This window comes from Henckelia pumila, unplaced genomic scaffold, assembly GCF_033568475.1.
Source record: "Henckelia pumila isolate YLH828 unplaced genomic scaffold, ASM3356847v2 CTG_461:::fragment_3, whole genome shotgun sequence".
NCBI classification, from domain to species: domain Eukaryota; kingdom Viridiplantae; phylum Streptophyta; class Magnoliopsida; order Lamiales; family Gesneriaceae; genus Henckelia; species Henckelia pumila.
Window position 1 is genome coordinate 5,373,604 of NW_027331831.1, and position 23,040 is coordinate 5,396,643.

Here is a 23,040-nt window from a genome sequence, read left to right on the forward strand (position 1 = left end):
TAATATAATATGTACAACATGTATTACAAAATGAGTGCGAATAATTTTTGTTCAAATATTTTATATGTTATATAAATCTAATTTAATCTATAATTTTTGGAAACCATAGTTGAAATAATTATTATAATTTTGTATCAATTAGACATTGAAAAAATTATAGAATTTGATCATGTCACATTTAATAAAATAAAATTTTAGAAAAATATAATAATACATAGTATTGAAACATTATTTTACCACTATTGACTATTAAAAATATATATATAATTATAATGCATTCTAAACCTTAAATTAAATTGTTTCGTCTCTTATTCCTTAATATAACCATTTTTTTTTCTTTCATGCACCATTTTTCATTTGTCATCCCATTTTTATTCTTTATAAAAAACAATTCTCTCATCATCTTCAGTAATCATTCTTGTGATGTTTTCTTCATCATTTATTTGCATTTTTATAACCATTTTTATCTGTCTCCAATCCTTATTTTTGTGTTATTGTATTATATTACTTGTAAATCGATATCGTTAATGATCAATAATGTTATTGAACTTTTTCTTTTATTTTTAATTTCATGTTAAGTTGTTCAAAATCTAATATTGCAATGATGTTGTTGCTAAAATTTTTGCTTAAATTTTGAATGATTTCGAGAAGAAATGTACATTCTTCTTTATTTGATGTATCTAAAAGCTTGTAGTATATTGAAGTATTGTCGTCCTATAGATAAAATAGATATTATCAATAATTGGTAATTATATATATTATTTGAAAGAAAAATTATTTAAATATCTTAGTGATAAAATCAATATAAGTTTCAACATTGCAATTAAATAACTAATAGAAACATTTTCAAATAATGCAACTCTTGTAATTTTAATGTACATCATTTACGATCATCATTATTTTATATTTATATTAATAGTTTAAATAAGGGATTATCAATTAATAACTGATCATGTAAGCTTATTATAATGTTTAATATAGTTTTATCTTGACACAATATTGATATTGAAGCTTATGTAATTATTACAACTCGGATTTTTCATAATTTTATTGATTAACCTTGAGCAATTATGACATGTTTTTTTACCATGAATTTGTCTTATTTTCTTTCTCATGTATGCATGCATGCTTTGAATCGATATAATTTATTTGTATTTGTTAATACATCAATCAAATCAAATTAAATATTCATTTTTAATTTTTTTTTGTCACTTTCTCAAAAGCTATAGCTGATGGTAATGGTGCAACTCAAATATTTTAAATCACACAGCAGCCTAAACGCATGTTTCGATCGCTTTGTCAAGCAACGTCATGTTTCGATCGCTCTGCCAAACATAGACAATTATTACCCCCAACATTATGTGTTGATTATATTTTGGTATAAAATTGAAACCACACAAGATAAAACTGTGACTTTGATTCAATTTTTTTTTTTTTTTTTTTTTTTTTACAAAATGGTTTACATTTTTATAATCGATAATAATATATGATGAGAAAAAAGATTAGTGAGATGATAATATGGGGGATGATTGGCGAGCAGCAATGGGGTGAATCTAGGCGTCGGCTACACGTGCGATTCGTGTTGGTCACAGTGGCATCAAGTCTTGTGTGATTGGTTCTGAATCACTACCCCACCTCTTAATTCCATTCTCTCTCTAATCCAACACTCTGTTTCCCACTGCACATTTACACAATCATTCTAGAGAGAGAAACACTGAAACCCTTTTGATTTTTTTTTTTTTTTTTGGTTGCAACCGCACACCTTTCCAGCTCAATTCTCGATTTTGCTGTTTCTCTCACTACGATACTCTTTAACTGTGGTGAGCTTTTTGTCTGCTTGGATCGAATCCGGTGCCTGCGCAAGGTATTTTCGTAGCATTTTGCTTCTTTTTTTTTTTTTTTTTTTTTTTTTTGCTTTTTTTGTTGTTGTTGAAGAGTTTTTTGTTTGACATTTCGAATGGTGATGTGATGTTGGGCAGTGCAGTGTGGAGTTTGCTTTCCTCGCCTAAAAAAGTTTGGGAAAACCTTGCGCTGTGAGACGCCCAAATCTGCTACTTCTCCAGGCTACCCCCAAGGTATTTTCCTTTTTTTGTCCCCCTAAATTATTTAGTGAATAATTTTTATTTGTTGGGAATTTTGACCGTAATCACGCGTTGTTAAGTGTGCTAGTAGATTTCGCGCACTCAAATTACGGTAAGAAAAGTTGCAATGTGAAGCTCTTTGAGCTGATTGTGGCCTTTTGGTTTTGGTAGAATTTGGGTTAATGTCTATGCTGTGTGAGAATCTGATGGGATTAGCAGAGTGCTTGTGCTGAGATTATCATATTTCCCACATTTGATGTGATGCAGTGAACTCTATATTTTTATTAATGTATTACGCGGTGGAGCAGATGTGGGTACTAAACTACTAATGATGCTAAATGAGCCGCCTATTCTTTATTTCCCGAGTGTAGGTGTTTTCACTTTCATTTTCAAGAACATACGGAGGAGAACACCGCGACTCTAATAATTACTGGTAGAGGGTGATGTGGGCCTCAATTATTTGAAAACTCCCATCAGTTTTGACTCTGTAAAACATGCTTCGCATTTTGTATGATCTCTTCTTTGTCACAGTGCATCCATTTGCTATGCTATTACAGAATTTCCATCCCGCCAAACGAGGAAATTTTGATAAGCTGAATTTATTTGTTTTAATTATGTAAATATTAGTGATTTCGTTTTACAGGGGGTATTTCCGGACTTTCTTAAAGTGGATGCTCTGTTGCATTATTGCATGTCCAGGGGAATTGTTATACACCTTCGTTCATCTGATGATTTGACAAACTTTATTATGCCCAACCGGCCCCAATGGGCAAGTTCCTGTTGCACCGTATATGCATCCTCTTGCTTTATAGTCTGGCCATAGAAGTTGGAGCACTCAGTCCTGATGGTATGCCGATTATTCTCTTGTAGCATTCCTATTTTACTGTGTTGTAGTCCTGCTGAGGATATATGCTTTATTGTTACCGTTTAGTTTAGTTTAATTGAAATTGAATAGTATATGTATTTAAATTCAAATTGGATGTTTTACGTGTGTTTTCAAATACTTGGCCCGTTCAATTACTTTAAGAATAAAGGTTTGTAGGTCTTTATGGTGTTTATGCATCTCCCTGTTTATCTATGCCCACGATAATAACCCATGTTTTTATTTTATCCATCCCAATTCTCTTAAGTCCCTAACAGTGCGATATCTAACTGTGGTTGAACAACAGTATTAATCATACTTACTGTTACAAAGTAGATGAAGCGTCGGCATTCATATTTTCATGCCCTGGTCAGATTGTTGCATTCGGATATTTAATTGTTGGAATGGAATTGTTTCTTGTTGAAATATGCACGAAACATCACAAGTACAACTTACAACTTCTGCTTATGCTATAGCCTCACAAATGGCGTGTTTTTTTTTCTGAAATGGAAAAGCAAATGTGAATACGGCAACCTATAAAAGCTACTTTATTTTTAGGCCAGGCGCTTGTAAACTTTAAGGGAGCCATAATTAATTCAGACAATGTTCTGCTGCAATGGAGACCAGAGGATGATGACCCATGTGGGTGGAAGGGAGTAACATGTGATCTCAAGTCGAAAAGAGTTACAGCCTTGTAAGTTCCATACCTCTTTAGAATGTCTAAGTATGTTTTTGGGGTGTCTTACCGTACACACACGATGCCTAAAATGGTGCAAAAAATTGTTTTTGCCATTCTTCCTGTGTTGGTCAGTTGACTACTCTCTTTCATCTTGCACTATGCTGACATTTTTTTCTCTTCCCTTTTTATTCAGTGTGCCTAAATTTCTGATATTTCGTTTGGTACTGTTACTTGTTTGAATATTTAATTATTGTCGGTATGCTATTCAATGTTATAAATTAAAACGAGTGGCTTGTGAACCTGTCTGCACATGTGCTCTGCGAATCTAATCGGAGAACTACAAGAATCTTATGTTTTTCAACTCCTCAAAATGTTTCTTAGTTGAATAATTTTTTTTGGAGGGACTAGGGAGCAAGTATGGCTTTTGGTGTAAATGTGTTCCAATCGAGGAAAGTTTTTTCGCTTCATTCTACTGATATTACTACACTGAATCTGGATCACTGATTATGTAGGAAATATTTATTAAATTATCTTAATATCTTTTTGTTTATCCATGTTGATTCCCAACAATTTTCTTGTATTTCATTGTCATATTATCTTCCTGGGTCTGTTTTCCAATGCCTTTGTTGTGCTGATATATCTATGCACGTTGTAGGGAATTCATATGTGAAGTAAACATCTCGCTTATATCAATAAAAAGCTCTACTTTTTTTTTTTGGATAAGAAACAATGTATCTCTAAACTAAAGGATTCTGATTCGTAACATTTTAAGCATTATTATTCTGTTGATTTGAACCCTTATTTGATTAACTACATCTATGGCATCAGAATTTACATTTTAAGCTGTCACAAACATGGCAAGGCCGATTTTTCCTAGCAACCAGAATATTTATCTCAAGTGTAATCTCTCTATAAAACTTCAGTTGTTGGTAGCAACTTTTATTGGTTACAGAATACATAATTTTCTATTGTGCCTATGAATTATTCTCATCTCTTCTTCCATCTAACACGTGACAATGTGGGTTCTATTTCTTTTTCTTAGTTAGCATTCAAGGTATTTTGTTTTTATTTTTTAAAACCAGAAGTATTAAGCTAGCATTGTTGTATATGTTTTTCAAAATTTACTTCCAAATTTAACAGAAGGTCACATTTATGCATAATGGTACTCCTGTATGTTCTTGGCATTTTAATGGCACAGGAGCCTCTCTAACCACAAGTTGAGTGGACCCATAGCATCAGATATTGGAAAGTTAGAGAACCTGCAATTTCTGTAAGTACTTTTTGATTCTTCCTTTTTGTCATCTTATTACACCTGCTATTAAGTTTATCCATGTTAGCAGAGCTCTTCATGACAACAATTTGTATGGGTCAATTCCTCCGGAACTTGGAAACTGTACGCAGTTGCAATCAGTGTAAGCGACAACACTAATTTCTGTCGTTTGGTTTATCCTCTTATCTATATATGTGATAGGTAAATTTCAATTATTTACATAGGATGGTTAGAATGCGTTCATTTGAAATTTGAGTCGTTGATGGATGATTCACTGCTTGATTTTTTTAAAATTATTTCGGCTAAGCGATTGCAGAAAGAGTTATAACAATGAAAGTTGCTTATTTTGATGAAAACTGAAACGTCCAGAAACTTACTGATTGTTCTATCCTATTTTCTTTCTTACAAGTCCCTGTGTGTGAATTGTGATGCCCAGTTTCTCACCAACATATAATACTTTAATACCATGATACTCAATAAACTTTTTTCTTATACAATCTTCCCATAAATTGTATCACCCAACCTAAACACAAATCGATATGCATACATATATTCCCTTGAAGTAAATGTAAACCCTCAATGTATGCGCATTCAATCATTGGCATCATAATCAAAATGAGGGAACCATCAGAACATAAATAACATGCCTTATACAACAAACATCAAGACTCGGAGATGAGCCAATATCATATTATACATTGTGTCGATAATAATAGTTCACATGCTATATTTAACTGTCAAGGCCTCCAAAATCTTGACATCTGACTCCAAACTTGACTCTAATCGTCCTTATCACTTAGATCCTTCCTTCAGTCACCTGTCATCTGTTTCAACAAAAAGAGACCCACACAGGGACGAAAAGTTGTAATATGTGGTCTAACGTAAATGATTTCTCCCTGAAATGTGTTGTAACATCACATGAAATCCCTCGGCTCTATTTATTTACTTTTTATTTTTTGCATTACATTGAGTGAGACCCAAGTGATCAGCAAAGGATGAAATTCACTGCAATTTTTGCTGCATTACTACAATGTTCATATTTTTTTATCGGACTAGCCAGCTTTTCTTTTGTTTGAATAAAGCTTGATGATCTTCATTGTATTCTTTACAGATTTTTGCAGGGAAACTACTTAAGTGGATCGATTCCTGCTGAGTTGGGAAACCTTTCTCAGCTTCAAAGTTTGTAAGTATCTATCTTGATATTGCTGAATATTGATGCTGTGATTCTTGTATCGTTAGTTTTACCATATTATAGAAGATTCCATGGTCTTAAAGATCCTTGGTAGGACAAAACTCCGTGAAGATCATTTGGATCATGATTACTGCATCACATCATCCTGAGAGTAAAGGGTTTGATTACAAAATCTAATCCATGAAAACTCCATGCTATTTCTCAGTGCCCGTACTGGGTTCTGAACCATGAATGCAGAAATGTCCCACTCTTTAACTCGAAATATTCTCGACTGGTTGCTTGCTCTAGAGCTGTTCAAACATAGACTCTAATTTATGTGGTCGTGCTTCATTTTTGTCAACTAAGCCACAGCCGCACTAGGTATACTTAGCTAATTCAAATATCGAATTTATGCGTATGCTTAATTTTTATCAACTAAGCAGAAGCCACACTGTGTGTATCTTGTCTATTAATTCATGTTGAATATTTATGCTTGTTCTACTAGATTTTCAATCGATGTTTGCAGATAGTAGTAACCTAAACTGTATCAAATCTCTTTCTAAAGTGAGTTAGAATTATCATATCTTTGTACTATTGTATTTGGTTATGTGTATTTGAACTTTGTTTTGACTGTAAAATGCTTTACTTCGATGTTCCACTAAAGGCTGGTTGCAGCATCCAGCAGTCAACCTGTGATTAAACTTGGCTTTTAATTGAAAATGAAACATTGGGTTTTGAATTAGCAAGCTGGAAAGATTCCTAGGTGAGTTGCTGCTAGCTAATAAGAATTGTACACACCATGAAGAAAGTATGAGATCAGGCAGGAATAAGATACTCGAGCACCTAGCAATTCTCCTCGCATTGTTGGGTCCTGCTTGACTAAGCATAATTAGTGGTTGAATGAGCCATATATCTTAGAAATCACTTCTATCCTCCATGACTAGACTGTTTAGGTTAATTATCTTATAACCATGGTGTTTGCTTATGTTGCGATTCGAGAAACTTTTAGTCATTTCCTTATACATTTCACAGTATGCTCATTTTACTTGAATGGAGTTTTTTATCACATCTAAAGAAATTCACTATCAGTTTATTGCATCATTTCTCTGTTTTTACAGGGATCTTTCTAGCAATTCTCTTAGTGGAAGTATTCCTTCTTCGCTTGGGAATTTATTCAAGCTTTCAACATTGTGAGTGATCTGAAGATTTCCAAGTTGCATGAATTTTATATGGTTTTCCTTGGTCTAAATTTTAAAATTTAATCGCATATGATGATTGAAGCAATGTATCGACAAACTTTCTGGTGGGACCTATTCCCTCTGATGGTGTACTAGGCAACTTTCACAACGATTCGTAAGTGCTAAATATTGTTATTATGCGATCTGCACTTCTTTGGGAAGCCATATATGTATTTTATTTTCGGTTATTTCTCACTAGTTTGAATATTTGTGTTATTCTGCCCTACTAATTGTTTGACATGCATGGAAAATGTGTATGTGAGTTTGTGCTTTTTGTTAGCCTTTCAGTTTTTGTTCTGTTTCATGTACTTTACTGTGACTGAATGTTTACATTTACAAAATGAGACGAGAAGCAATGAAAATAATATTTTCCCTCTCTCCAGTTTTATCTCTGGCTGGTGAGAAAATGTATAATGACTGTTTTTGCTTCATTCTCTTTGTCCAAGTTGAAATAGATGGCTGTATCTGTTGCAAAAGCATGTGGATTTGTCCAAAATGGAATAAAAAATGAGTGTTATGATCCTATATGGACTACAAAAGAAATCGTAGACTGTTTAATATTTTTGGGAGCCTGCCTCACCTATAAAGCTAATTTTTCAGGTTTGGATTCCTGCCTTCTGATTGTGATTTATAATTGGTGGTCTCATTCATAAATGATGCAGCAGAATTGGCGTCCAGCCATCGAGGATAGGGCTATCACTAGTTAAATATTGATAGTCTGATCTATGTTCATATCGTTGGCTCGATTGAGATGTATGGATGAATAAATGATTGTTACGAACCTAAATGTATTGGGCCAAAATAATATGAGCCAAAATCAGCATCTAGTGATGAAGAGAATTTTAGAAGTAGTGATTCGGGAAAAGGGAAAGGGAAACATAAGAGTTGGTTTGAGTTGGTCATCCAGTTATTTTTATTTTGTTGAATGGTTTACTCGCTTAGGCTGGGGAAAATACCAGTATTAGGCTAGGGTTTGTATATGGAGTTTATCTTTGGGATTATCTTACATTCTATTTGCAATACAATTCATTTAATAAATTGTGGTTGCAAGAATGATTGACTAGCGCTCTAAGCATGCGTTATGTGCACATATAGTAGGTCTTTTGTGGATGATTGTTCTTGGAGTTAAGTTTGTATTTATATTAAAATATGAGCAAATATATTATGAATATATGTAGTTGTTTTGTGGTAGTGTGTTATTATTTTGTGGTAGTTTGTCTTTATTGTTTGAATAATGCGTGACATTTTTTTTTAAAAATAATATAGACTATGCTAGACATATTTATAATTTGTGAGGATAATGTGTGAAATTTTTTGTAAATAATTTAGCAATTCTATCAAATACATAAGACTTTTTTTTTTTTTTTGGGGATAGGTAGTATGACCATAATACATTTATAGTTTAATTAATAATTTTGTTTTATGGGATAGGGATAGTATGGCCATTTGAAAAAATTGCTATACCAGAAGACTCAGCGGTTAATATTAAGGGCTAGGCCTTAATAATAACAACAATATAGATTAATAAAAGCTGTCTAAAGTGGGCCACTGTGGATCTCAAGGTGTAGGTAACATTATGGTCTCATATCAGCCATGACTCGTAACTTTGAGAAATTTTTTTATCCAGAAGGCTAGCCTTTTCGGTTCGGGCTCTCACCAGATCATGGCTTAACTGAGAATTAGATAGATTTTTGCTCTGTGCAATAATAGTTTTGGTGTCCTATGAATCTAATTACTGACATTTTGATCTATAAAATACTTTGTTTTAATTGTGGCTCTAGTTAGGGCATCTTACTTTGTTTTTACTTTTTGTAATTTTCCTTTCAACTGGCCTTCTGCAATGCTCATCTCATGCTTTTCTTGGCAGATTTGTCGGGAACCTTGAATTGTGTGGCAAGCAAATTCAAATATGTAAGGACAGTGGTGGTTCTACTGTATTGCCTCAGCCTACAACTTCAGGTACAATATTATTATTTTCTTGGAGTCTGTTCTGCTTTCATTTTCCTTATCAGTTTGTTGATATACTGCATGGGAGAATGTTCTTGTCGTAATTCTACAATCATCTGTTTTAGATATATAGTATTTTTTTTATTCAGTAATTGATAAGAATTTTGGGAGTATGGAGTAATTTTATGTCATTTGCCTCATGCACAACAGGATCAATGAGAAGCTTTTGCTTTTGATGTTTTTTTTCCTTTTTTATTTTATTTACTGATCTTAAAATATATGTTTCTACCACACCGGATTTTCTGCTTTATATATTTCAAAGTAGCATTTTACCTTTTGTCCTTGTGGTGTTTTCAGCCCAAAGCCAAGCCAAGAAGAAATATTCAGGGCGGCTTCTTATAAGTGCACTGGCCACTGTTGGTGCCTTGCTTCTTGTAGCACTCATGTGCTTCTGGGGTTGTTTTCTGTATAAGAGACTTGGTAAAAACCAAGGGAAAGGTCTTGCTATGGATGTTAGTGGAGGTGGTGATCTGAAACCTACGCACAAATACTAAAAATACATTTCTTTTGATCTGCACAACTCTTGGTCTTTGTCTTTTAAAAATGTATCATATTTTTCTATGTCAATGTTTCAGGAGCATCAATTGTGATGTTTCATGGAGATCTGCCTTACACTTCAAAGGATATCATTAAAAAGCTAGAGAACTTGAATGAAGAGCATATAATTGGGGCAGGGGGTTTTGGAACTGTGTACAAGCTTGTAATGGATGATGGCAATGTATTTGCTCTGAAAAGAATTGTGAAGGTAAACGAGGGATTTGATCGCTTTTTTGAACGGGAACTTGAAATTCTTGGAAGCATCAAACATAGGTATCTTGTGAACCTTCGAGGATATTGCAATTCTCCAACATCCAAATTGCTAATATATGATTTCCTACCTGGAGGCAGCCTAGATGAAGCTCTTCATGGTATGCTAGGATCTTAGGACTCCTTTCACCTGAATTATTAAGTGATCTTAACTTGTGCATGTTAAAATCACATTTAATCACACTAAATATAATTTTCATCACTACATACTTATCGCATATAGGAATTGAAAGTAACCTTCTGGTATAGAAAATGCATTTTGAATATTTGGATTCACACTTTTTTGTTTCCTCATTTAATGTATTCAAGGGTAGATATTTTATTCTTTATGCAATTCAGTAATGTCTCATATATTGGCACAGAGAGGACTGAGCAACTAGATTGGGTTGCTCGTTTGAATATCATTGTGGGAGCTTCAAAAGGCCTTGCGTATCTGCATCATGATTGTTCTCCTCGAATTATCCACCGTGATATCAAGTCGAGCAACATTTTACTAGATGGGAATTTTGGAGCTCGGGTCTCTGACTTCGGGCTGGCAAAACTATTGGAGGATGATGAATCCCACATTACGACCATTGTTGCTGGCACATTTGGATATCTGGCTCCAGGTAGGCACATAAACTATGAGTTATTTAGTTTTTCCTTTTCTTTTGGTGTCTCTGTGCGTAGATACAAGGCAACGACACTTTGAATGGTTTCAAATGTTTTACTTGAAGATTGGTTTATGCAGTGTCGCGTTTCTCTGCCGTAAGTTGGTATGCTTTTGTTTTCTTGAACTATACGCACAACCTTGGGGAATTGTGTTCTTGCATTATGAGTTTTTAATTTTTCAGTTTCTTCTGTTCAGTTTAGTTGAAGTTACACAACTGCCTTTTTGGTGTATATATTGTCTGATACAGTTCAAAACATTATTTTGTTGGCGATCTCCTTGGGAATAATGTTGACTGTCTAAACAATGATTAGAAAGTCTATATCACTTTCGTGCTCGATCAATTTATATCATCCAGTGTACTTTGTCTTTTCTTACCTACTTTCGTTGATCTTTCTTTCTTTGTTCTCTTCCTCCAAATTTTTATTGCTCGAGGCTAAACTCTTTTAACGCTGAGCACTCCCTCATCCCATTTGCAGAGTATATGCAGAGTGGCAGAGCTACTGAAAAGACTGATGTTTATAGTTTTGGTGTTCTGGTGCTTGAAATTCTGAGTGGAAAAAGGCCAACTGATGCCTCCTTCATCGAGAAGGGTCTCAACATTGTTGGATGGGTAATGCTCTTTCATACAACTATAGCCATCAAACTGTCATCTCTGTGCTGTGGAAATACACAATGCATACGCATGAACTGTCGTGATTTTCTGAAAATTTTTTATAGAAATTTTTTTGTTAATTCATGAGTTGGATTGAAAAAGTAGTTGAATGGGGCATACATGTTATTTGTGGTGTAAAATTTGGAAAACAATAATTTCCATATCAATTGAGATGACAATGGTAGAAATATTTATTGTATAATATGATACTATTTGTTTAAAAAATTTATAGTTTATTTTTTTAGCTCATATAAAAATCCATAAATCATCGAGTGTATACTATGATATTGAAATTAATATGAAGTTTAAGAGGTTGCACTTTTTGAAATATAAATTAATTTAAAATTTATTTGTAATTAAAATGTTTAATTTAAGTATTTTTCACCGAAGGTGGTTTACTCTTTGGTGGCCTTGTATCTAGTGACAGAGATAAAATCATAAAATGCATGTGCAGAAATTAGTATGAAAGTTGCACCAATTGATATGAGGACAGTGATATTTTGCATAATTAGAAGATAGGATAAGACATGATACTCCCAACTTGTAGTCTGTATCCAATGGTTATTTTTCTGGAGGAGAAAGTTATGTTGGAATTCATTTTTTTTAAACTCTTACTTCTCCCGCTTATCGACCTCTTTTCTTAACCAGTTTCCACCAACAATCCTTTTGTATCAGTCATTCTATGGATAACTTCCATTGAAAATCAAATTATTCAGTTTTCTTTATAAGTTCCAACTCAATTGGTTTTTCAATAACCATGCTTGCATGTCAATCTGATGATGGTATTCATCGTATGTATCTTCTTATAAAAAAAATAAAAATTTATCGTATGTATCAAATTAAGTAAAGCTTTTTCATTTTCTGCAGTTAAACTATCTAGTTTCAGAAAACAGACAGCAAGAAATTGTTGATCCGCACTGCGAAGGAGTGCAAATAGAAAGCCTCGATGCCATACTGTCCATTGCCATCCAGTGTGTTTCTTCAACCCCTGAGGATCGCCCCACCATGCACAAAGTTGTCCAAATACTCGAATCAGAGATATTGACACCCTGCCCCAGCGATTTCTACGACTCAAGTTCTGATTGAACCTTGAAAGAAGCAAAACTAGCACAGAACGGGGATGCATTGCACACCAAAGGTCAGAAGCAAAACTAGCACAGAACGGGGATGCAATCTGCTGCAATGTATCTCGAGCTAAATTTATTCATTCTTTCTGCGAAACCATCATTGAAAAGGCTTGTTCTTTGTTCATTCTCGTCAAAACTAGCACAAGTGATCTGCTTCCGATCAGGTTCTTGGTTCTTTCTCGGATTCTGTTGTAGCTGTTTGCTCATGTTTTCGGTTTCGCCCTATGCATAACAAGTTCTCTTTTTTCGTACGAGCTATTTTTCTGCCTCTGTATCTGCTTTCCTGGTAGTTTTCATCTGTATATGAAAAGGTTAAATGCTTCATATTTGCCTTCTAACAAAGGATACCCGATGATTGAATGTTTGTGGAACATTTTCTATCCCTGTTATTTATTGCAACATATTACAAATGCAAACTTGTGTGTCAAATTTGCTTGCACATGTCATTAAGTAAAAATAAATAAATAAATAATTATTATTATTTATGTGTTACGCAAGTGAAGTATCTAGGGAGCCTTGGTCATAACTAAAAAGAAAAAAAAGTGATTCTTGGCTTTTGACTTAAAAAAAATAAATTAGTTTTGTATTTTTCTTCAATTCAGACTCTGCATTGGTTTATGTTTAATCAATTGAAATCCAAAAACGGATCAGTTGGTTATTTTGATGATTTAAAGTGTTTCTCGTAAAAAGTTAATATCATAAGCACTTATTTATTGATATTACTCTTTTCTGATTTTTAGCTTTACACGTTTGTTTTCAAATATTACTTATTTTTTATTTTTCTTAACTTCTTTATAATGTATAAATTTAATTACATGTAGAGAAGAAAAATTTTGTACAAATACTCCCGTAGAATATAATAGAAAGGTTGGAATTGGCAGGATTTTGGGGATTATATTGTGCATATTCGCAAAAAATGGTTCATAGAGCATGGCTTTTTATCTTTTGATGGTAGAATGTCACTTTTAAGTTTTTTTTTGTATTGATGTTTGACATTTGCGGTTTTATTTTTTTAATTGAATCAATTATAGTTCTGTAATCACATTTCAACAATCAATTTAGTCTCTTACATTTAAATCGTATAGTTAAATAAATATTAATATATTAAATTTTTGTAACTACGCGGTAAAGATTTAACAAAGTAAATAAGTCATTCTAAAAAATTAATAATAAAATCAGTCAAATGATTTTAACGAAAAGATCTAAAATTAATTGTTGATGCATGAAAAAAAATGAGGGGTAAAATCGACATTTTGCTCTTTTCAATTATGAAACTTACAAATGAGGTCCAGAAAAGTTCTGTATCTTTTGGAACTCCAATAATCATCGATGAATGAACTTATGACCTATGATAATATTTACCTTTTCAGCAATAAGATAAGATTCGGAAAAATATTTACACACACACACATATTTATTTGATCACATATTTTTAAATGTAAGCATGTTTGCATGAAAAATATTATTTAATTGATAGATATAATTTATTTCATATATACGAACTTTTTTTTTTTTTAAGGAACAAATCAAAGTTTTAAATTAAAGGACAATTTAAATCCGTGAGAGAACCACGTTTTATGGAAGAGGATGATTAATAATGTAAATTTTTAAAATTATTATTTTTTAAACATAGTTGCACCAGAAATCCACGAAAGCTAAATACATTTTTATTTTTATTTTGCATCTGAAAATATATTTATTTTTCTTCAAAATATAAAAATGTTTCAGATGAAAAAAGAAAAATAAGATAAATGTATTTAGCAAATTAAGTATATTTTCCATACCACAAAAAGTGGATAATTTATTAATTGCCCATCTACGGACTTCGAGCAAAATTGTGTAATAGCTAAGTTCTTGAGTAGATTTTGATTTAATATCTCCCTTTAATTTATTCATATTTTATTTGGTCATAAACAGAAAGAGATCATCCAAGTATGTTAGCATATATATATATGTATATCAGTATATGTATGTGTCCATACATAAGCAAAGGCAATAGAATTACAATATGAACCCTAAACATTCAAAAGAACATTAATACAAAAAAAAAAAAACTTAAAATGCAAAAGCCAAACATAGGGAAATAAATAGTCACATATTATAATAAATTTTCTTACACGAACTTGCTACAATCAGTGGGCAAGAAATTGACTTGCTTCTTCACAAGATCATACCCTACATTGACATTCATTTGGTGCAAGTTTCCAAAGATGAAGAAACTATCCGACGGCAAGAACGTCAAACAAGCCAACCCGGGCCTCACCTCGAGGAACGTGCTCGCCGGAGTCACCTCCAAGTCGGCACCGGTAAAGTGTACGACGATGGGTGGTATGTCGAGCTCACCCTGTCTAGGCAACTTGTAACATAGCTCGAAAACGCCTTCCGGGTCGGCGACTCGTTTGTTCTTCATAACTTTGACTACAGCCGCCTCCAGACCAGAGTAGAGCTCTTGTGGGAGGAACGTTAGCGTGGTGCCGGAGTCGATGATGATGTTCCCTTCGTCGGACTGCTCGTCGTAGTCGCCCCCGTCTTCGTCGTTCGTTACGTACTCCAACTTGTTGTCACCCACGCTGATCCCCTCTAGAGTTAGGAAATAGAACGTGCTAGGTGATTTTTGGACTAATGGAGTCGACACGACTTTAGGCCCCGTGACTATTGCATTGGCCCCGAAACTTATCTTGCTACTAACATTGACATCAAGAGGCGTGAGGCAGTACGAGAAACGACCCCCGATCCACTTGTCGAGCTGCTTCACGATCGATATGTCCCCGCCCCCGAGCCCGACGATCCCCGTCTCCGTCGCGTTGAAAGTTCCCCCGTTGTCGTGCCCGCACCCGAACACCACCTTAGGGAACTCCACGTTCCCTAAGGCCAACGTCTCCGTCGCCAGCTCGCCCGTGCTGTGCGACGCGTCGCCGTACGACACCTCGTAGTCGCACTTGTTTTCAGCGTCACAGCTCGATTGCCCTACGGCGGAGCACATGGGGGCCTCGCACGACAACTTCCTGTATGTTTCGGTGTTTTCCGGATCGAAAAGTGGGTTCCTTTGGTTGAAACACGACGAACATGGCTTGCATTGAGTCCACGTCAGATCGCTGCCGGTGTCGGCTATGCCCATTATTTCGACCGGCGGCGTCCCGATGAAGATCTTCATCAGGTACTCCCCTACGATCGGAGTGAGGCTCGACTCGAACGAACCCGAATCCGAACCCGAACCCGAGTTGATCACCTTGTATGTCCTGTGGAGGGAAGATTTACGTGAAAACGAACGTCGGAAGGCATTCGTGAGACGCTGGTAACGCGTGTACGAGGATTGGTAGAGGGGGGAATCGGGTGAGTCGCGGTGCATCAAATCAAGAGTGATCCCGCCACCATGTTTACCGGATTCTGTGCAGGAAATCAAGAAAACGCAGGCCAGGAAGAACAAAGGCGGGACATGGGAAGAAGAAGAAGAAGAAGCCATTGATATATACTACTTTTATAGCAATGAATAATGGAGATTGAGATTTTGCTGGAAAACAAGAGTAAATTTATAGGCAAATATTGGGTGATTTTTGGATGGAATTGTAAATGAGATTCTTTCCCTTTTTACAATTTTTTTTTTTTTTTAAACTAAAGTTCCGAATTCATTTAATTTAATGGGTTAATTGCATATAATCACAGTTGGAACCTGAAGGATGGATGTATGGGAGAAAACGAAATTAAATGGAGTATTATATATACATACATTTTGAAAATTTAAGTTAATTTACTTTAAAATTTGTGAAACAGTTAATTTATGATTTGATTATATAAGAAATCATTCATCATGAATTCACGCGTTAATGCGAATAATTGGGGACCTTTTAGTTACCATGTACAACGTACGTAATCGTTCTAATTATAATAACAGTAATCCGATTCCCTGCATGTACAGTATGTATATACGTGTAATTCACACCTAATGAAATAATATTTGTAAAATATTTTTTTATTTATGTTGAAAATACTATTATATCCGCTCCTACTTATATTTAAACTTTTTTTTTTGAAAAAAAAAATATTTTTTAACATTTATCCAAATACCAAAACCTTTTTTTTATAAAAACATTCTAAATACTAAAGTTATTTAAAGTGATTTTTTTCTTTTTTTGTTGAACCCATAAAAAACACTTTAAAATTACGGTTATATTACGTCCCATTTTATATGTTTCATTATTTATAATTACTTAAAAATTTTCAAAAATATGGAAAGTATTTTTTTTTTAAGAAATGAAACATTAAAATATGGCAAGTATTGATGGTTACTGATAATTGTAATTTAAGATGTAAAATCAAATTTGAATATAATAATATATTATAAATTATGGCAATTAGTGTACATGATATGTAAAATGCAAGTATGTTAACATATTATATTTGGTTAAACAGTTGTAAAATAATATATATATATATATATATATAATTTTGATCCCCTGCATTCTAGGAGCGACCACTAAAATCCGGTAGTGGATTGTAGTGGTGCAAAAAAAAAATAATAATAATAGCCGCACATAAATTTTCTGCACCCTTGGATGCAGGGGATCATTTCTATATATATAATATCATCTCCTTTTTGGGTCCTCTAATTATAATTTTCTCCCATTAACATTAATTTTTTCTGACATAATTTGCCATTTATATTAACAATTTTATTTCCTAAAACGTAACCATATATATGTGTATAAGGTTTGACATAATTTTATAAAATATTTACATTTTAACGAACTAGTATTTCACCCGTACGATGCACGGATTATATATCATGTATAATATTGTTAAATTGAATAATATAAAAATTTTGAATATGAAATTAAAATATTAAAAAATTTAATTCTACAATAAGTAATAATAATAATGTTAAAAAATAGTTTTAAAAACTTTTAAAAAAATCTTTAAAAAAATGTGTCGTGCGATGCACATGATGTTATTTTATACAATTAATGATAAAAAAATAGTAAGATTGAACATTTGAACGAACATAGATAGAACATAAAAATAAATCAAAAAAAATTTATGTATACCTCAACATCTTAAAATATGATTTTATCGTGTGAGATTTAGTAGATTTTAAGAACGTACTAACTGTGTTTCAACGATCAATGCTAGTCTGAAGGGTCTAGTTCACGAATAACATTAAACAAATGTGTCATTTGGTTTGCAACTGATTGGTGACTGTTTTATTGAAGTAGTTGATCATGTTAAATAATATTTTTTGCACATAAATATATTTATACATTAAGTTTATTCAAACCAATATTGGAAATGCTCGGTCAGTTTTGTTAAATTTTAACATTTTTAATTGTGTGCAGGAAAATCTAGGGATGAGATACCGAACCAAAATATCGATTTTTTGAGATACCGTACCGAAATTTTTTCGATATATAAACATTTTTTTGATATATCAAATTTTTTTTCGTTATCTCTACGGTATTAATATAGATTTTTTCCATACCGAAATTTCGGAATTTCGATATCGGTACCGGTATGAATTTTTTTATACGGTATACCGAAACCCCACCCCTAGGAAAATCTTGATTGTTTTTTTTTAAAAAAAAATTAGAGGTGGAAAATCATGAATTAATAGAGTATATGTATCATGAAATAATAAGTAAATATCATTTGCGTAAAAAAAAAAATCATCAATCTGTTTTCAATTTTACTTTATTAGCAAGTGATTTTTCATCAGGGGGTTAAATTAAAGTAAACTTTTTAATCAATCCCCACATTATGAGTTTATTATTTTGCTTCAGATTTAATTCGACACGTTACAATTCCGTTTCGAGAAATTTAATTAATTAACATAAAGTAAAGTAAAGCACTTATTCATGTTGTGCTCGTGTAATAACCCGATTGTTTTAAAAAAATATGGAATTTTATAATAAAAGTTGATATCTGATGGCATTCATCTTACTTTATTGAACCCAATTAAAAACCCATCGAGATTAATGGGATCCATAATGATTGAAATTTCAAGAAATAAATATGTATAATATATTTGATATTTAGATCCTATAATTTTTAAATTTTAACATAAAATTAATTGAGAAATTGATTATATACTTTATTACATTCCATTGAGCTTTATGTGCAAATTACATGAATTTCTTGAAGGAATGTTGGGTTCCTAATTTGGTTTTCGTTACTTTTTTGGGGGTTTGAATCAGTGAACCTTCAACTGGAATTCTATTAGCGGCGGCGAAATTTCCTTATTTTTATTTTTCAAAACTTTATGAAAATATATATTGATAGTAAAAGAATTTTTATTTAATGGTTGTATCCGTCATCGACTTGTAGTTTTTTTTTTTTAAGAAAATTGATTTCAAAAAAACACATATTTAAGAATTATTGACAGTGAGGATTAGAGATGTAAACGAGCCGAGCCGAGCTTTTGAATGTTCAAGCTCGGTTCATTTATAACCGAGCCGAACCCGACCTTATTTAACGAATATATTCATGGCTCACGAGCTTATTCGAGCTTTTATCGAGTCTAAACGAGTTTAATACATTTAAACTATAAATTTAAATATTCATTAAATTAATTAAAAACTAAATTATATATTTGAAAAAAATATAATATTATTATTAAAATTTGTAATTTTATTCTAATAAATTAATTTTTATAGATTTTTCAATATTTTTTATAAGTAAAGTGTAAATTTATAAATTAAATATCAATACTATTATTTTTTTGTCTAAAAAATGAGTTACGAGCTTGTTAACGAGTCTGTTCACGAGCTAACGAGCCTGTTAATGAGCATGTTCACGAGCTAACGAGCCGAATATTATAAAGTTCGAGTTTGGTTCGTTTTCCTAACGAGCCTCATTAAACGAGCTCAAACGAGCTTTTAACGAGTCGAGACCCGAACAACTCGCGAATTATTCGGCTCATTTACATCCTTAGTAACGATTTTGAGTCTTTGACTAAATTAAAAAGTGACCGTGCTGATATTTTTAAAAAACAATTTTTTTTTTTTAATAATAAAACACCCTCTTAATAGGCCTCTTTGGCTCCGTCTCCTCTAAGCTATGATGCAGAGAAAAACTCGAAACATTCACAAAAAGACGAAGGAAATTGTTCCACAAAGCTTGAACTGGGGTTCCATCATAACCAGAGCCAAGGTCGATCCCGAAATTGATTTGAGTCGAGCCCGAGTTTGAAATATATGGTTTTCCTAGTATGTTCATCGATTCAGCTCCAAGTCAACTTTATATTTTCTTTAATATTCCATCAGAATAAGATTGTCAATGTCCCCATGATCAAATCAAGGCAATGTGGATTGGTTGGAAAACATATCAAACGATGAACTTGCTTAAATGTGCAACACAGGGATTTCAATAGTCAGTAGACACCAAATTTAAAGCTATCAACAGTAAACAATCGAGAAATGGCTCATTTGAAAGTAACCAAATACTTCAAATGTAAAAACTCACCAACATTACATAACTAAGCAACCAACCTCCACATCAAGTATGAAAATCCATTTCTCGATGGTTTGCACCTCACATATTTGAGGCCGTTGGATCTAGCATAAGAGCATTGCCCTGCGTCTCAATTTACAAAACCAACACGAAAGCAAGTACCATTGCGAATGTGAGGAAGCAACTAAGCCAGGCAAGCCGTGGTTCAAGCTCCATTTTGGAGCTCGAAAAAATCCGGACTCCTATGCATTCGAGGCGAATTTAAACTTAAGCTATCGAGAATCAAGATTCCTTTCTGAGTTTTAAGTAGACATTTTTAGTTCAAAAACTCAAGTGCAGGACACGGCTCAATCTATGTCTGGATGGGACACACATGTATCAAGAATTTAATATATTCATAGTATGATATTCATTTAACTTGTATAAAGAAGATATAGAGCAAACCAATCCCAGATTTTCCTTTGCTACCAACATGTTATATGCAGAAGACATGAACACAAACTAGTGAAATTTCGAGTTTTCGTCATCACTTAATGCATCTTCAATGCCAGAAACATCCATCCTCGCAGAAGCATGCTTTGCCCACTTCACTATTTTTTCAGCCTCTCTACAAATCTCTTCTTCGTCCTTCATAGCTTTCTTCATCATCTTCCTCTGACTTTTCACTGAGAAATTACTCAGATCAGATAAAAACTCATCATTCTTCTCCCAATCAAGCCCCGAATCCAAACCCTTCTTCACTTTACTCTTCTTCCTCGGCACCTTCTTCGGAGAACACAAAAAGCAACCAGATTTCTTCACAGGAGGAGACAAAGAACCACTCGATAAGTCCTCCAAAGAAGATGAAGACTGGGACTTTAATACTTTTCTGCCCATTTTCGTACGAGGGTTGCTCTTAATTGGCGAAAATATTCCATCCTCGGGTGATTTCGAAGGAGATAAGCAGCTCTTTTCCGCAGGTAATTTCTTCGAACAATTGGAAGGCTCATTTTCGCCGTTCTTTCCAACGCCTTGATCCTTCCTCGAAGCCTCTTGAAACCCGTCAAAATCACTAGATTTCTTGGTGGATGATGGGAAAGTTTTCAGCTTCCGGAAGCGTGTTTCCAGGTGAGAAGGGAGGACGGAATCAGTCATACCAGCACAATTGATGGCTGCCACCTGCTCAACAACACACAAATCCATTGCTTGGGCCAAAATCTCTTCCACTGCTTTCTCATCGTCACTGTCCGATAAAAAATCATCCATTTTCAGACACAGATACACTGAAATTACTTGCAATGTGTGATGCGGCCACTGATTTGGAGTTGAAATCGATGATTTTATTTGGGAGGTTTCAAGAGCTATCACTGCGGCAGCCTAGAGAGTCTCAACGGCTAACTCAAGAAATTGGCTTTAATTAGTGATAGTATTTCAAAGGCGTGTGCTCCATTTTCTTCAATTTGGACCCCACTTTGATTATCACGCAATCGGCTCCCATCATTTCTTTGTATTTTATTTCCTATTCAAGGATACAAAATTAAAGAAAGAGCCCGGATGGGACATTAAACAAAGCGTCATATAACGCTAACCCCCTTTTTGAGAAATGTGAGAGACGTACAGACCGTGTCAAAACAGGTCAGTCATACGATCGTTTTATATTTTAGGTGGATTGCGAAAACTCAACTCAACTCAAATCATCTATTTTAAATAGGAAGATGATGCAGGTCGGACCACCATTTGGTGGGTTGAGAAATTATCAACCAAACTCACCTATTTTATATAGTTTAGGTTTTATAGTTTAGGGTTTTTGACACATTTTTTCATGGAGCTCAAAATAGATTGATATCGACAGGTCAACCCGTCCAACCTTATAAAATATTGGTTGATAATTTTCAATCTTCTCAAATAGGAGCTCGATCTATCAAATAATGAATTACAAGCTAACTCATTTTGACTCCTCTAATATAATTAAAAATAGCTAGGTTTGAGATAAAGCCAGAAAATTCCATCAAGGACAAATTTGCATTATTTTTATTTTAAAAAAAAAACCGTGAAAAAAATAATAATAATCATAAAAGAATTTTATTGAACAATTGTGTGTGTGTGTGTGTTTTTCCCAATTGGATTGGGTGAGTTGGCAGTTTCTTTCTTTTATATATATATAAATTGAAATATTAAATTAAAGAAACACTTATTTAATAATTAGTGAGATTTTGAGAGTTTTGACTAAAACTAATTGGTGGAAAAAGTGTTAAAATTATTTTTTAAAAATCAATATTTTTTCTTCTAAAAAAAAACGACAATATTTTGTCATGAAATAAAGGCAATGGGAAGAAGTTGAGAGGTCAGAGGAGTTGATGGGAGGTCGCCACTCTCCGATCACCACTTATTTGGGGTGATTCTATGCTATATCGGATGAAATACATTTCTTTTGTGTTTTTTATTCAGATGTTCGCGCGAACATCTTGCTGAAAAAAAATCATGTGGACCCCGCCTGTACTTTTTTGTCATTTAGCATGATATTTTTTGTCATTTAGGAAGATGTTCGCGCGAACATCTCAAAAAAATTAGGAAGTGTTTCACCCGATGTAGCATAGAATCAACCACTTATTTGACACCCTCTTTGTTTATTGAGTTGGCTAGTCTTGTCCTGCCAAATAGTTGGGTTGAAAAATTCTCAATCTCCATTTCTTAATTTGTCTAAATGGCAAGTCGGCCCACCCCCAATAAATAGTGAGTTGTGGCAAGTTACGGGTTAACTCATTCCATTAATCAGTTTTGACCGTTTTACTCCCATCACGGCAAATTGTTCCAACTTTTAGTTTAGAAATTTTTTTAAAAGAATTGAACTATGATCAATTTGTTAAAGACAATATAAGGTTAACTTCAATAATCTAAAGTAAAATAATTTTAATTATTAAACAATAACCATATATAGAAAAACAATTAGCATTCTCGTTAAGCACGTATACATATGAGCATAAAAATCACCAAATTCATGTATGCATGGTTAATATCATTTTCCCCACAATTATATACTTGACTGTCTTTGCTTAAGTCAAATATTGAATTCTT

At 33.4% G+C, this 23,040-nt stretch overlaps 3 protein-coding genes across 4 annotated transcripts; 1 reads left to right on the forward strand and 2 right to left on the reverse strand.

The window, feature by feature from the left end:
* The first annotated feature begins 1,647 nt into the window (after positions 1 to 1,647).
* LOC140871305 (LRR receptor-like serine/threonine-protein kinase FEI 1) lies at positions 1,648 to 12,910 on the forward strand. Of its 2 annotated transcripts, none has more exons than XM_073273756.1 (15): positions 1,648 to 1,864; positions 1,980 to 2,075; positions 2,725 to 2,928; positions 3,502 to 3,637; positions 4,821 to 4,892; positions 4,963 to 5,034; positions 6,004 to 6,075; positions 7,182 to 7,253; positions 7,345 to 7,416; positions 9,169 to 9,260; positions 9,606 to 9,770; positions 9,884 to 10,216; positions 10,478 to 10,723; positions 11,244 to 11,377; positions 12,287 to 12,910. In XM_073273756.1, exons 3-15 carry the CDS (start codon positions 2,847 to 2,849, stop codon positions 12,503 to 12,505), a joined length of 1,767 nt encoding a protein of 588 aa, XP_073129857.1. In that variant the 5' UTR covers positions 1,648 to 1,864; positions 1,980 to 2,075; positions 2,725 to 2,846; the 3' UTR covers positions 12,506 to 12,910. The 2 variants fall into 2 exon arrangements, with proteins under 2 accessions (XP_073129857.1, XP_073129856.1); XM_073273755.1 differs by having other exon boundaries at positions 1,985 to 2,075.
* A 1,740-nt stretch (positions 12,911 to 14,650) lies between these two features.
* Positions 14,651 to 16,039, reverse strand: LOC140872293 (aspartic proteinase CDR1-like). The gene has a single exon (XM_073275112.1). It carries the CDS (start codon positions 16,007 to 16,009, stop codon positions 14,660 to 14,662), a length of 1,350 nt encoding a protein of 449 aa, XP_073131213.1. The 5' UTR covers positions 16,010 to 16,039; the 3' UTR covers positions 14,651 to 14,659.
* A 4,381-nt stretch (positions 16,040 to 20,420) lies between these two features.
* Positions 20,421 to 21,475, reverse strand: LOC140872184 (uncharacterized). Its single transcript, XM_073274972.1, has one exon. It carries the CDS (start codon positions 21,229 to 21,231, stop codon positions 20,488 to 20,490), a length of 744 nt encoding a protein of 247 aa, XP_073131073.1. The 5' UTR covers positions 21,232 to 21,475; the 3' UTR covers positions 20,421 to 20,487.
* Between the last annotated feature and the right edge of the window lie 1,565 nt (positions 21,476 to 23,040).